The 16770-nt window shown below is 33.6% G+C and overlaps 2 protein-coding genes across 2 annotated transcripts; both read left to right on the top strand.

The window, feature by feature from the left end:
- Positions 1-3380: 3380 nt before the first annotated feature.
- LOC142533244 (spermidine synthase 1) lies at positions 3381-6755 on the top strand. Its single transcript, XM_075639929.1, has 9 exons — positions 3381-3676; positions 4451-4527; positions 4647-4769; positions 5167-5271; positions 5509-5581; positions 5694-5765; positions 5847-6042; positions 6266-6395; positions 6488-6755. Exons 1-9 carry the CDS (start codon positions 3502-3504, stop codon positions 6551-6553), a joined length of 1017 nt encoding a protein of 338 aa, XP_075496044.1. The 5' UTR covers positions 3381-3501; the 3' UTR covers positions 6554-6755.
- A 1788-nt stretch (positions 6756-8543) lies between these two features.
- On the top strand, positions 8544-13083 carry LOC142532536 (putative potassium transporter 12). The gene is made up of 9 exons (XM_075638817.1): positions 8544-9038; positions 9792-10020; positions 10090-10338; positions 10462-10512; positions 10735-10995; positions 11158-11210; positions 11289-11403; positions 11481-11735; positions 11824-13083. The coding sequence occupies exons 1-9, from the start codon at positions 8769-8771 to the stop codon at positions 12873-12875; spliced, it is 2535 nt and encodes an 844-aa protein (XP_075494932.1). The 5' UTR covers positions 8544-8768; the 3' UTR covers positions 12876-13083.
- Positions 13084-16770: the final 3687 nt, after the last annotated feature.

Here is a 16770-nt window from a genome sequence, read left to right as displayed (position 1 = left end):
GGATCTTTAATTATCTTAATTAATAAGATTAATTAAGTAAATATAAGATTAGAAAATTTAATAAGATTTTAAAAATCTTATCTTACGTAAATGGGCATCAAAAAGATTTTTTGCAATATATCACTTGAGAATCACACGGCTCCTCCATATATTTTTACGGCAGCTCTCAAAACTTTCTCCAATTTTTTTTCTCTCCAATTCGGCCACTCAAAAGGTTTGAGGGTTGTGCCGGGTTTTAGTGTTCAATCTCTACGCAAAACATCTTCTAATTTTCTAGTGCAAATTAGAAGAGGAACAAGTAATCCGGTCGTGGACCTGATTCGAAGATTAAAGAAGTAGATCGAAGAACGTTCGTAGAGATTTACAACAAGAGCTACGCCCGCTAATACCGGAGTAGTTGGTGCCAAGTGAAATTATTCACCAAAGGTATAATTCTTTAACATCCTATGAATGTTTTTGTTAAAATCATACGAGCGTCCAAAGCAAATCATATTTTGATTGTCAAAATAAAATAAAATTTTTAAAACTTCCGCTGCGTTTGAGCGTGTAGAAAACCGAGATCCAACAGTAGATTAAGGGACCAGAACCATTTCCACTAGCTACATAACCCCTTCTCATAACAGTTCTTCGGTGGCTCATAAAACCCAGTTTCCTTCTTGTACCTGCTTCGGACCGAATATTTACCTTTGACCTCAAAAAACCAATAAATTATGTCTTGTTCTTGGGTGCTTGGGAGTGGGATCCTCTGTATTTCCGCCGATTCTTCAAGATACTAGCATCCTACTGTCCATTAGTAATCAATGTTTGCACTCGACCATCATCACCTTCAGGTATGTGCAATGCGAGTTCCTTTCGGAAGGTTGGGATCCACAGGTCATCATATATTCTTCTTTGTTTCCCATCACCAACTCTCCAATACAAACCATCTTTAATAAGCTCTCTGCTCCATAATATCGATCTCCATACATATGAAGAGTTGTGGCCCAATCTAGCATTCATTAGAGATTGATGTCTAAAATAACGTCTTTTTAGTATCCTAGCAACTAGTGAGTCTGGATAGTGAATTATCCTCCATAGTTGCTTGGCTAACAAAGCTTTATTAAAGGCTTGCATCGGTCGAAAACCCATTCCACCCTCACACTTCGGTCGACAAAGTTTATCCCAGTTCATCAAGTGCATTTGGTTCCGTCCATTTTCTTCTCCCCACCATAATTTTGTGCAAGTGAACTCAATTTTTTGAATAACTCGATTAGTTGAAAATAATAATATTATTTTATTTTTAATTTTTACAAAGTAAATAAATTTTAAAGAATATTCTTTTTTAGATTAACATTTCGTAAAATGGCTGGAGAATGAAATGGTTTCTTTTTTTTATGCGTGTGTTCAGAAATATTAGAGAATGAAATAATTTTTTTTACGCATATATGTGTCACGATCCATTGATATATATAAAGTTCTTACCGAGAAGAGTGTATATAGAGATATTTTGCGGTACTCAACCTCGAATTATCTTGTGTTTACTGTATTTATTTATAGGCAAAAACTTGTGTGAGACGGTTTCATTGGTCGTATTTTGTGAGACGGATCTCTTATCTAGGTCATCCATGAAAAAATATTACTTTTTATTATGAATATCGATAGAGTTGACCATTCTCTCAGATAAAGATTTGTGAGACTGTTTCACAAGAGACCTACTTTTATTTATATATGCTGCATTTACGTTATAAGTTCCGACTTCCAAGCAATCCAAACTCATAAACTTTAAATAAATTTTGAATTTTGGTAGACCCTCCGAATTTTAAATAATAATTTTCCATTGCCAGCATTTTTTTAAAAAAAATACTTACAAATTTGGAATTCTTTTGCGCCATTAATGATTAAGCGGCTCAACCCCGACTTGAAGGGTCTTATGGTCTTTGTTTATTGGGCTCGTAGTCCGGTAAGAATCTAATTATCTAATATTTTAAAATCGCTAAAATTTAAATCTTTTAAAAATATAATAATTTTATAAAAAATATTATTTTTATGTTAAAAATATTGCTTATTATTGTAAATATAGACAAAATTGATTCGTTTCAAATGATAAAAATATATGATATCATCGTACAAAAGACCTACTATATATATAATCTCTTATTTATTTACAACTCTTATTTTTAAATATTCGTCTATTTTATTAAGAGTATGTTTCTTGTGAGATGGTCTCACGAATCTTTATCTGTGAAACATGTCAACTTTAAAAGTAATACTTTTAGCATAAATGTAATATTTTTCATGAATGACCAAATAAAAGATCTGTCTCACAAAATACGAACCGTGAGACTATCTCACACAAGTTTTTATCATACATCAATGCAAAGTACATAGATTATCATAATTTTTTAAACCAATAGGATGCTCCAATTTAAAACTTCAATTCTCCTGTGAACTAAACTAATCTTTATTTCGAGAAAAGAGAACATGGATGACAAGTTAGTGCACTAATAGAGAATTTGATTTTTTGATTAAAGTGTCGATGTCTCTCCAGATTCGTCGTATTAGATTTTTTTATTTGACGATATTTTAGAGAAAAATGCATCGATAAAACTATTAAATATTTAGAATCTTTTATAAGTTAATTCAATAGTTTTTTTAAGTCACGAGGCCTAAATATCATATCTAATATAATTCTAATCTATCTAATAAAATTAAAAAAATGTGGCCAGTAGGCAGTGTCGGGTAGCTCGATTTGAATTAATTTAATATTAATTAAAATAGATCAATTTAAAATATTAAAAAATTTAATATTTAAAATCTTAATTATTTCTATGTTTCCATCTGCAGGCTGGGGAAAAGAGTATGCTTTTCCCAATCCCTATCTCTGCCTTTTATTTTACACATAACATCTGAAATTAATAACGATGCAATCATTATTTTCATCAACTAATAATAACAAATCATTATTTTGTGTGCTGAAAATATTAATTAATTATGCACATACGTACTTGTTGAGTATTTTCATTAAAAAAATTATCTTTATTTTTTGGAAAATAAACAGTCAGGTAAAATTTAGATATTATATTAATTAAATAATATTATATATGTTTTTAATTAGATTTACTATTCATTTATTAAAATAAATATTAAATTAGAATATGATAAATCTTAAGTTGTGTTTGGATGATAGGATTTGGATTTATCATATAGAAGGATTTGAAATGAATGGATTTGAAATGATTAGGAGAGAATATAAAATACTTAGATTTTTTAGTATTAAATATTTTTATAGAAAAATATGAAGAGCAAAATCTTGTCCAATAATTACGGATAGGATATGTTAGAAAAATATCAAATAATAATAATATATAATAATAATATAAAGCGGTGAAATGATAGGGAATTTGAGAGGTGTCGTCCCAAACGCAAATCACGTGTTGAGGAGGTGCGTATAAGGGGTTGTTTGGTGTGGACAATCTACTTGCAGATAGAGACCGCGTAACCTAAACATATACCCATATACTCATGCCAGAAGGGGTTCAATCTGCCACTGATCCGCGCGAGGTGGAGAACCAGGGACCGAGCGGCTGTTCTACGATGGAAGTCAACCACAGCGGCGGCGGTGCGGCGGAGAACTTGCCCGAGTGCATCTCTGCTGTCATTCCTGGATGGTTCTCCGAGATTAGCCCAATGTGGCCTGGCGAGTTTTTGTGAAATTCTGTTTACCTGAACTGAAGTTGTTTATTTGTGTGGATCTGTGTTTGTTTCTTCGTTTATGTTATATATACGTGTGTTGTTGATGGATGAGTCTGTCTGTTCGGTTATTTGAATTGCATGTACATGAATCCGTCACATTGGAAACTATATGCAAGTTTCACTTTCCCCATGTTTTTACTTATCTGTTCGAGGTGATGGATCAAGAACATTTGGAATGAAACAGAGTTTTTCATTTAAGAAAAAAAGGGAGTGTAACTTGCTTAATATTAGTTGATGAAATCATGCATATAATGTGGTTTTAAGTATGTATTCGAGATTTGCACAATCAAGAGAAAATTGTAGACTTAGATCCCTTTCTGTTTCTCTCTCTTCTCTACCCTTGGATTGATTAATTCGATCACTTTTTTTTTACTGTTTTATGGCTCCTGCCTAACTCTTTGCCTCTTGTCGGCAATTGTTCCTTCCAACGGTGAGTTTAGAGTATATACATTCTCTCAGTCCCATTTCTCCTCCCGTCTACTTTGTCCTGAATTTATTACATACCTTATGAATTCATTTTTGCCACTCATTGAGTGAATGATGAATTCTTTTGAATGTCCGAAATGTAGCATTTTCCTTTCAACAATAATGAAAATGAGAAGTAGGCTCGTAAGTCGCGGAATAATATTGATTTCTCTCTCATGGCATGTTCAGCTCAGAACTTGTGTGGTTTTCCCTAGTTCTGATTCTCAATTGAGTAGTGTTGGAATTAATGCAGGAGAAGCACACTCTTTAAAGGTAGAAAAAATATTATTCCAGGGAAAATCTGACTATCAGAATGTGTTGGTTTTTCAGGTATGTGATGCTCCGTGTAGTAAAAAACACTTGACAGCGGTTTGATTCTAGAATTAGTTTGATTTTTCAATTAGTGTCAGTTGATGCATGATTCATGAATCCTTGTTTATTTTTTTCAGTCATCAACTTATGGAAAAGTTCTTGTCTTGGATGGTGTAATTCAACTCACAGAGAGGGATGAATGTGCTTATCAAGAAATGATTGCCCATCTTCCACTTTGCTCAATACCAACTCCAAAAAAGGTATTTGCTTTCTAGTAAATTTTTGATCTCCCGTAGAAGTATCTAAGATTCTAAGTGGTTGTCAATCTTTGAGGTTTAGGTAAGGGTCAGTACATTTCAGATTACAGAGATGTAAGTGTCATACTCGGGTGTAGAACTTCATATATGTGCTAAACTTAACATAGAAAAATAATTTTGTAGAAAAAATGTCATATTTGTCTCCAAGTATTGGTGGGTAGCCAAAAAATTACAGTAAGCTTACACAATAAATGATAAATGCTTTAAATTTATTCAATCTTCCATGACATTTCAAATTGCTTGACTTAAGTTTATATTTCTAAAGGGATCATTCCTAACTAGGAAAAATGATTCTGTACTTCACCGTTATCAATCCATGGTCTGTACTGCTCTGTTTTAGGTTCTTGTAATTGGAGGAGGAGATGGCGGTGTCTTGCGAGAAGTGTCTCGTCATTCCTCTGTTGAGAAGATTGACATCTGTGAGATTGATAAGATGGTAGTTGATGTAAGTTATTCATATATTTTCACTTCCTTACATTTGTTTATATTTTCATCTTTTAATGTTTGGGTTTTTAGTTTTCTCTGTTATCCGATACGGAGTACATGAATAAGTGTCTTTTATCTGCAAATTCTGCTTATGATCCACAATTTACTCTGTCCTTGCCTGATTTTTGTTAACAAATTTCAGAAGTTAGAACATAGTTATTTGGCTAATTTAAGATAATCAACCGATATATACCAGGTATCTAAACAATTTTTCCCCAGTGTGTCTGTCGGCTTTGATGATCCCCGTGTGAACTTGCACATTGGAGACGGTATAGTCAGCTATGACTTCCATTCACTTTTCCTTACCCTCCATTTATTTTTTTGCATCCCCTCTCAATGCTTTGAATTATTACATCAGTGGGTTTGCTTCAATCTTTGCAGGAGTTGCATTTCTCAAGGCTGTGCCAGAAGGAAGTTATGATGCAGTCATAGTGGATTCTTCAGACCCAGTAGGTATGTATGTCTTCAGGAAAAATGTTCTCGAGTACTTAAAAAGGTTGAATACGTTTAATTAACTTTTCACTTTACACTCAGGCCCTGCAAAAGAGTTGTTTGAAAAGCCTTTCTTTGAGTCAGTGGCAAAGGCTCTTCGCCCAGGAGGAGTCGTATGTACTCAAGCTGAAAGCATATGGCTTCACATGCACATCATTGAAGATATTGTTTCCAATTGTCGCCAAATTTTCAAGGGCTCTGTCAATTACGCTTGGACCACGGTACCAACATACCCAAGGCATACTCTCTCTCTCTCTCTCTCTCTCATTTGAATTCACATAAAATCATGATTCCTTTCTTCCTCTCTTTTACGCTCTTCCTGATGTATCTCTACACTTACGTGAATGAAGATCTCAAACCAAAATTCTCAGTATCATTATGAGTAACTGTTGTTTTGGTGAGCATTTGTTTGCTTGTACGTTAGACTTACCACTGCATATTTTCGGACAATTTCTTTTTAGTGGTGTTATGGGATTCATGCTTTGCGCGACCGAAGGTCCCTCAGTTGATTTCAAGAAACCAATCAATCCAATTGATGCAGATATTAGTCATGTCAAAACAAATGGACCTTTGAAATTCTACAACTCCGAGGTACTAGTTTTGCACATATTGCTTTCCCTTTCTACTTGATATGTTTTCCATTTTTTCACCAGTGAATAAGTTCTGCTCTTTCTCCTACTCAGATCCATTCTGCAGCTTTCTGTCTACCCTCGTTTGCCCGGAAGGTGATTGATGCGAAAGTGAATTGACTTTTGTGGAGCAAAATAGAGGCGTAGGCACTACCCTGTTGCTTAGTTTTTTTATAAAGAAAAACATATATCTGGTCCTTGAAGTAGTCCTTTTTTTTTTTGAAAGGAAAATGATCATTTGGGGCAGTTTCGTGATTGTGTATCCATCCTATTTTAAAATGTGGCAGTTGAATAATATGTATCACTGAGTTTTTGGACTTCTCAACTTATTTTCTCAGGTTTGGTACTTCGGTTGATTGTGGCTTTGTCTGCAATACTATTTCTATATTTATAATAAAAAATCGTCACATGAAACATTTGGCTTCAATGTGGATGAATTAGCCATATAGTTTATCGTGTGAATCTGATATCTATATATATCGGGTTGATTCGATCTCGATCCTAGCCTTAGGGGTTGAAATATATATGATGAGCCACGTCTCATTTTTAGGATCCTTACGGGTTGTCATATACGAAGAGCTACATCCCATGTTCAAGTTGAATTACTTGAAATTCTCATGTGGCTCATTGTATGACATTAGTTCTCAGAGGTTGGTCTCGAATAAAATCATATGTATATGAATGATTCGCCAAGTTTTAATAAAAATTTGTTCCACGTTGTCCATTTTTCCGACAGTGGTGTGATGGTAATAAACCACGTACGTCAGTGGTATTGTACGAAATATTCCAAGATATGATGAATAATCACACCCATCTGACGTGATATATTAGCTGGAAGATAATGTCTGGGGTGGACTTCCAGGGGAATTTTCGGGCAACATTGGATGATACGTGATTATGTAGCCTTGCTTAAAACCAAATTTAGCCTTAAAATATGACAGGCAAAGACTAATTTTGGTCTAAAAAAATTTTTTTATTTACAAAAAAAAAGGTGAAAATGAAATTACATTTGGTGCTACCCACAAGCTCTCCATATTCTGCCATTTTTAGATTTCTAAATTTAGTTAACTTTATATGCTCAATTTGAATATGACTTGAAAAGGATGGGATTGATACCAATTTGTATTGTTCGTCTCCAAAAAGAAATACTGATTTTCTAACAAAAATTTGTGCCCAAATGTCAATAATTGCCCATGACTAAACTGATCAAAATAAGGTATTCATTTACAGCCTGACAGCTCAAGGACATTTCACATTCAAATGTTATCTATCATATTCCGAATAATGTTATGACCTTCTAAATGTAAAAAATTTTGTGTGACAATTGTATATAAAACAGGAAAGAAAGAAAGAAAACATGCATCAAGCCATTTATTGCAATGCTGGCTGTAGTTATTTTCACACTCACCTATATTTTCTAAATTATGTGTATTGGATTCGAATAATTTTTTGTTACTAAAAAGTATATTTATACTTTATGATTGGACAAGTATACATAATGCTTCCCATCGTCTATTCGGGCTTTCGTCTGATGATTTTTCAACGTCCCAAATTTGACGATTATTCTTATTGTATTAGTATGGATCTTTTCAGTTTGCTTATATGCTCACTCACATGCTCTCAGAGAAAATTCTCAGTACACCCGCACATAATTGTCTCAAGTTAAACATTTTTAACTTTGAAGTTTTTAAGTGATGAAGTTCCTTAAAAATATACACCTTGACAACGAGACAAATTTTGCCAAACCCGAGATCCGATCCACTAAAAGAAGTCTAGACCTGTGACCCACCCCGTCAGGTTTTTGCACCCCGCCCACCCGAGACTTAAACCCGACGGGTCCAACCTGTCAAATTAATAATATATATAATATTGTTATTATTATTATTATTACTACTGCTATATTTATCTATATATATATACACACACATTATTGTTTTAATTATATATATACAATTTTGATTTATTGTTTATCTATTGTATTTATTTTGTGAGATGATGATCCAAACAAGACGAGTTTTACGCGGATCGAATTCAGACCCAGCCCAGCCCAGCCCATTACCATGTCGGGCCTTGATGATACAAGTCATTTTAAGCCTTTCATTTTGGGACACGACTTATCACATTTTCACCCGCCAATGATATTATATTTCCAGCTCAACGAGATGAACAACCACCACGTGATACTTGCCAGAAAAAGGACTGTCGATTTTACAAACATAAAAAATGGAAAGAAATTTATTTCCCATGTTTCAAAAAAATATTGATTAATTTCCTAGGTGGGTTTTCTCCTTTTTTTTTTAGAGGTTCTTACGTGGGTTTACTGGGACTGAAAGATATGGAAGAGGAAGGGATTGAGGAGAGCAGCAGTGTAAAGTTTTCGGGGAGCAGTGCTAGCGGCGGCGGAGGTGGCCGTGGGGATTCTTTCAGGTGGGTGGATGGGGGTGTAGTAGACTCGGAGTCGCCGCCATGGTCTTTGATTGGTGATAAAGAAGATAGAGAAGGATATGGATCTGTGAGGAGAAGGCTAGTCAAGAAGCCCAGAAGGCTTGATTCCTTCGATGTTGAAGCAATGCAGATTTCTGGAGCTCATGGGCACCACAGTAAGGTAAAAATCTCATCCTTTTTAAAATTTTAATCTATATTAGTTATTGTGATTCAGTCTACTTAAACATTAAATCCAAATAGCTTTTTTCCTCGAGTGGAATGTATACTATCTTTATTCGGGGAACGATTGTTCTGCCCCTATAACTCTATAGCTATTTCTGGTATAATTCTACTTATAACTATATATTTCAGTTCTCTCCGTTAATCAGAATCATGGATTATGTTAGAATATTTTTGGATCTGATAAATAAAAATTTATCTGTCATCAAGCATCCACTTGTTAAAATTGTAAAGATTATGATTCAGCAACTTCCATGAGTTCGAGCTTTTGGACTGATCTCAACATGATATTGAATTTTGATCATTTATTCAAAATAATCAAAGTCCCTAAGTAGGTTCCGGGAGACATTAGTTTGGTGTCAAATGAAACAATCAACGTTAGCTGTAGGATTAAGTTGCTTTCAACACTCTTTACTGAAAATTTGTCCCCGTCTGTGAAAATCCATCTGTCTTAATGTTGCATGTAAGTTTTTAGTTCTTTTGACAACTTCTATTCACATTGATGAGACTTGAACAAACCAGATATAATTCTCCAAATACTTCCTGTTTTTTGTTCTTATTTTTCCTCACTTTACATAACTGGGTTGAACCACAATATGATGTATGTATTATTCTAGCAAAATATGGTGTGTCTGTGTGGGTATGAATATTTTTTTTCTAGTCCTTATCTTATTTGGATTAGTTAACATGATAGGATGTTTCATCTTGGCATACTCTTGCATTGGCATTTCAAACTCTTGGCGTCGTGTATGGTGACATGGGTACGAGTCCTCTATACGTCTTTGCTGATGTATTCAGCAAAGTGCCCATAACTTCAGATGTTGATGTCTTGGGGACTTTGTCGTTAGTAATGTACACAATCGCTCTAATCCCTTTACTAAAATACGTTTTTGTGGTGCTGAAAGCGAATGATAATGGCGAAGGTACGATCTATTTGCTTAAAATGTATATCATAGTTTATGTAATAACTCTTCTCATTGTTCCATGTACAGGGGGAACATTTTCTTTGTATTCGTTGATTTGTAGGTATGCAAATGTTAATCTTTTGCCAAATCGTCAATTGGCCGACGAATGTATTTCAAGCTTCAAGCTCAAACTGCCGACTCCAGAACTAGAGAGGGCATTAAGTATAAAGGATAAATTGGAACGTAAGGCTTATCTGAAGAAACTTCTTTTAATTCTAGTTCTTTTGGGTACGTCTATGATTATTGGGGATGGTATTTTGACTCCTGCTATATCAGGTACATAGAAATCCCATTTTCTTATAGCTTCTTATCAAGTAATCAAAATTTGGTTTCATGATTCATCTCAAAGATATTTTTGTTTTCATATTATTACATCGTAATGAAGCTTCTTGATTTCAGTCATGTCTGCTGTGAGCGGTCTGCAGGGTCGGGTACCAGGATTTGGCACAAGTGAGAAAACTTCAATTAACAACTCTCATTTCTATTATTCCACATACCAATGCAACTCTGTCACGATTGAATCATCAGTGACACCACACGGGCTTTTTAAAATATCTTTCTCTTCAATTTTCAAATAATCATCAGCTAAAATAGATTGCTGGTGTTTCCATTTCATAATATCACCTAGTCGTAAAAGAGTCTCTATAATGATTTTCCCCCCTTCATTTTCAGATGCTCTTGTTGTTACATCAATAGTTATCCTGGTCGGATTATTTGCCATACAGAGGTTTGGAACTGCTAAAGTGGGATCGTCATTTGCTCCTGCACTTTCGTTATGGTTCTTTAGTCTAGGATCTATCGGAATATACAATATGCTCAAGTATGATATAACAGTTGTGAAGGCAATAAATCCAGCCTACATTTACCTTTTCTTCAAAAAGAACGGCATTCACGCATGGTCAGCACTTGGTGGCTGCGTTTTATGCATCACAGGCAAGGTTTTTCTCTCTATTAGTATTTAATCGATCGTACATCAAATAAATGAGAAATGATCAAATAAATGAGAAATGACATGAATATTTGTTAGATACAAGTTTCTGCATGGAATTATACTCTTTTCTAGTCATTGAGACGCTGTAAACACGACATTTTCAGGTGCAGAAGCAATGTTTGCTGATCTTGGCCATTTTTCTGTGCCGTCTATACAGGTTATTTTTCAGTTATTTTTGTATAACAAAAATTTTCAAGTTTAGGCCAAGTTAAATTTAAAAAAAAAACTGCGGCAGATTGCTTTCACTGGTGTCGTTTTCCCATGCCTCCTTTTAGCGTACATGGGCCAAGCTGCATATCTTATTAAGCACCCTCATTCAGCTGGCAGAATATTTTATGCTTCTGTTCCTGGTAATTGTTTCCTTGCAAGGACTTTCTCTTTGATTGTATTGTTGTTGTATTTGACGTCTTGTTCTATAATGATACAGAGAGTCTGTTCTGGCCAGTATTTGTGATAGCCACGGTTGCAGCTATAATTGCCAGTCAAGCCATGATATCGGCTTCATTCTCGTGCGTGAAGCAATCCATGGCTCTTGGATGCTTCCCTCGACTCAAGATCGTTCACACTTCAAGAAAATTAATGGGGCAAATTTACATACCTGTCATCAATTATTTTTTGATGGTTATGTGCATTATTGTGGTTGCAGTCTTCCAGAGCACTACAGAAATTGCCAACGCCTATGGTTCATTTTATATTACTTTATTTTACATCTTTTCGGTTTATTTAAGTGATGAAACATAAGGTGATAAGAGATGAGGGAAAATTTGCAGGCATTGCTGAAGTTGGTGTGATGATAGTCAGCACGACCCTAGTGACGCTTGTTATGCTTCTAATATGGCAAACCAACTTGTTTTTAGCTCTATGTTTCCCGCTTCTGTTTGGAACAATCGAGTTAATTTATCTATCTGCGGTTCTATCCAAGATAACAGAAGGAGGGTGGCTTCCATTAGTCTTTGCTTCTTTTTTCCTCTGTCTGATGTATATGTGGAATTACGGAAGCGTATTGAAGTATCAGAGTGAGGTTCGTGGCAAGATATCAATGGATTTCATGCACGAGCTCGGGTCCTCTCTTGGTACAGTAAGAGTCCCTGGTATTGGATTACTTTACAACGAGCTAGTACAAGGTGTCCCCTCAGTTTTCGGGCAGTTTTTACTCGATCTTCCAGCCATTCACTCGATTATAGTCTTTGTTTGCATCAAGAATGTCCCAGTACCCGTTGTCCCTCAAGAAGAAAGGTTTCTCTTTCGAAGGATTTGCCCCAAAGACTACCATATGTTTCGTTGTATTTCAAGATATGGATATAAAGACATAAGGAAAGAAGATCACCGCGCATTTGAGCAACTTCTGGTGCAAAGTCTTGAAATTTTTCTTAGGAAAGAAGCTCAAGATCTTGCTTTGGAGAGCAACATCAACGAGGAAGATTTCGACAGCGTTTCCGCAGCAGGAAGGGACGACGATGTCCAAGATTTCGATGGGATTGGAGAGCTAAAAGTCCCTTTAATGCACGACCATAGATTGAAAGAGATGGAGTCCTCGACATCAAGGGTACCGGTACCACAATTGCCAGCCAGCGTCATGTCGGGAGATGAAGATCCTGGCCTCGAATACGAGCTTTCAGCTCTCCAAGAAGCTAGTGATTCTGGATTCACATATTTGCTTGGACATGGAGAGGTACGAGCCAAGAAAAACTCATTGTTTCTGAAGAAATTGGTTATAAATTACTTCTACGCGTTCTTGAGGAGGAACTGCAGAGGAGGTGCTGCTACAATGAGAGTACCTCACATGAATATAATCCAAGTTGGAATGACATATATGGTTTGATCTATAAATTGGACTTTATTAAATATAGCTTAATTTATGCTATTGACATATGTGAAGTATACCAAAATACTCTTCATATCCAATCAAATTTAGCAAAATAGCATTTACTCCTAGTTTTGGTTTGGAAGAGATTTAGTCTTGTTTAAAAAAAAAATATTCCAATGTGTAATATCTTGGAATATTTTATTTTTATTTTTGGTTTGGGAGAGATTAAGTTATAACTGAGTTTTGAATTCGATATATCATCTCAAATTTGAGACGTTGATGCACATAACCTACTTGGAATTCTCTCAAATTCGAGTCTATGATGTTCAAAATGGTCGAGAAAGTAATTTTGAGCCTAGCCAAGTTGTATTCTTTTATGAAAGGAAATGTTTGCGCTTGACAAAGCCAAAAAAAAAGTGGAGGTCCAAGATCCATATCATAGAATTTGCACTCTTTACTGCGGTAGGTCTAAAACTTGACGGTGAAGCCTAGTACATTCAAAATATTGATTTATTTTTGGGTATCTATGTTAATAGTATCATTCAAATATTTTAAACGAGAATGATCTTCCAACAAATATAACTATTACTCCCTAGTAATCTTCATCCCGGTAATATACTAACTTGCAACTTATGGAATTCGAACACTTGATTTCATCTTTGATACATATTGTACGATCAAATGATTTTTATTTTATCGTGAATATTGATGGTGTATATTGAGTTATAATTCATTTAATGTATTGAACATACAACTTAATTCAATCAATATATTAGAGAAAAAAAAATGTGAACCAACAATATAAAATATTAAAGGAGTTAGAGCTCAATGGATAGAGGTCACTTAGCGCTAGAAAACTAGGTCATGAAGTAAAGTAAGCCAATTTTTTAATGGCTTTTTTTGCAAGATCTCTTATTTGGGTCATCCATAAAAAAATTTACTTTTTATGCTAAGAGTATTACTTTTTATTAGGATATCAGTAGGGTTGACCCGTCTCACATATAAAGATTCGTGAGACCGTCTCACAAAAAACCTACTTAAGCTGGTGGGAAGTTGCTTCTCATTCTACAATAAAAGTGATCATGAAACACTATCAACTTTTGAATTTTAGATTTTCATTTTATTTTAAAATACTATACACACTTTTTATAATCTGAAAATTTAATCACTTCTTTTAAAAACACTCCCTAATTGTCTATTCTCACCCATACATCTCTTAATTTTCATTGCATGTGACTTGTTTTGGTTTAAATGATGATCGCTCGATTGGTTGCGTAAAATTTTCCAAGCTTGCACACATTTTTAGGTTTATTTTTTTAATTGTTATTATAGGAAAAAAATTGCCATTTGTTGGGAGAATATAGATTGATCAGATGCAACGATTGAATGACTAATCAAACTTTGAGAATAATAATTATCATTACAGTGTCGGACTTGAGATTTTGAGTTCTGAGATTAACACAAAAAATACGTATTCAAAGCTTAATATTCGTATATTTTTTTCATCGATGTAAATATAATAATATTTATAACATGAATTTAGATGTGAATATCTATCTTCATGTATATGTTTGAGTAGGTCTCTTGTGAGACTGTCTCACGAATCTTTATTTGTGAGACGGGTCAATCCAACCGATATTCACAGTAGAAAGTAATACTCTTAGCATAAAAAAGTAATACTTTTCATGGATGACCGACCCAAATAAGATATTCGTCTAACAAAATACGATCCGTGAGACCCTCTCACACAAATTTTTGTCCATGTGTTTTGAGTCTTCATTTTGAATTTCATTCAACTCACTAAGTTCTTAATCATTCAACTTGTTATAATGTCATTCTAATTCACTTGTTCTACTAATTTTGTTTGCTCTATTATTTGATTGCTTGCGAAATACTTATTAAGACTTCCTGTTTAGCTTTGAAATAAAACTTTTTCCTTCTTCCTTTTTTTTTTATGCTTCAAGCAATTATAACAGTTCATATATTGATAGATTAAAATAGTTCTAACCGGAAAAAATAACAAAATCACAATAAAGGTAAATATCATCATTTTAAATTAAATTCAACTAAAAATTCATGGGTGATAAGAGGGGTTCATATGATAAAATATTAGTTAATTCTTTTTAAGATTTTGGTTCCCCAAAAATTTGTGGGCATGAAGCACTTTCCTCACATATTGCATACTATTGGTTCATGAATATAATAGATCGGTGAAATCATCTCACAGGAAATATATTCTAAAATATTTACTCTGTAATACATACAATAATAATTATTGGTTCATTTTTTTTGTAAAACATCAAACACATGATTCTATAATCGATATCAAATCCACGTAACATTCGATTACCATGTGTTATAAGGTCGTGCGATTGTTAAGACCAAACCGAACTTGTTATATATGCAGCACTAATTATCTCGGCTGTGAAAGCAGTCGAACTTGAATATCAGTCATAACTTTGATGAAATGCCGATGGATTTTGAATATTAAAACTTACATTTTAAGAAAAATAATTGAAGTAATACATTCTCAAATATGTATCTTTTAGAAACTTCGATATTTAAAATCTTTCATATGATATTTTCAGACAGCGTTTAGCTCGTACAAATGAGAACTTAATATATCATCTTTCACATCAAACGATGTCTAAAGAATTCTCGTCTTACTATATTGTAAATTTACGAATTTTAAATTTAATTTTTTAATAATACGTACGATTCTTTCTAGATTAAAAAAAAAACAATTTTATTATTAAATCATGAGTTAGCCTCTTATATTTAAGTTTTTATATACATATATATTAACAATTTTATATAGAAAACTCGATCATTGTCCAATAATTAACACAGGTTCATCCCATCATTCCAATTATGCAATTGCATTAAAATCATGCTTTCCAAAAGTCTCTCTGTGCATTATTTCATGTCTTTGAAATTAATGCATTTATGAAATGTCGCTACACTGTACGGCTCGAATCAAATAAAAATTATACATTTGATATACGAAATATTTAAAATTTACAATTCACTATGAATTGGTATATGTTTGAAAATTGACATTTGGAAAAGATTTCGAAATTCAAGCATACGTCCCAAATTATATATATGATAATTAGACAACTAAATAAATACATAGATGATCAAACTTTGAATCCTCGAAATCGGATTGACCGATAATTTTTAATTGATGATTATCAGGGTCTTGACTTGAATTTCAAGAGCTAAATTTAAATTTGATTTTGACTGTAGATGGAATTCATAAGTCAATGAAAATAATTTCAAATTATTTAATTTAATTGCTTTCTGAGTTGCAACTTTTTACTTATTATGAGACGGTCTCACGTATCTTTATCTGTAAGACGGGTCAACCCTACCAATATTCACAATAAAAAGTAATACTCTTAACATAAAAAATAATATTTTTTCATAGATGACTCAAATAAGAGATATTTCTCACAAATACTCACACACACACATATATATATATATATATATATAAACCCCAATACGAAACTTTCCTCATTATTTATATTTTCTTGCATGCATATTTATTTGTTGAAAATATCGTCGACACCAGAGTCGTCGTTAAAGTTAACATAGGTATGTGGATTATGATATATACATATACGAGCATCAGATGAATGATTGATGGTAATACATAGAAGATAATATTCATTTTTTAAGAATTTTTTTTTTACGATACGTATACTCTCTGTCTTCTGTTCTCGTAAACAATATAGTTTTCACAATATGCATACTTTGTGGCAATGGCCGCTCCGACGGGTTCAACCCAAATAGACGAAAACATCTTCACTAAAAATGGTCATATCTATTTTGAAATACAAAAATGTGATTTGTCGATTTGTCTTTTATATCTGCTTACACGTATATTTTTAGTAATTTTTCTTTA

The sequence above is a fragment of the Primulina tabacum genome, chromosome 18, assembly GCF_025594145.1.
Source record: "Primulina tabacum isolate GXHZ01 chromosome 18, ASM2559414v2, whole genome shotgun sequence".
In the NCBI taxonomy this organism is placed as follows: domain Eukaryota; kingdom Viridiplantae; phylum Streptophyta; class Magnoliopsida; order Lamiales; family Gesneriaceae; genus Primulina; species Primulina tabacum.
This window is presented reverse-complemented; position numbering and strand designations above follow the sequence as displayed.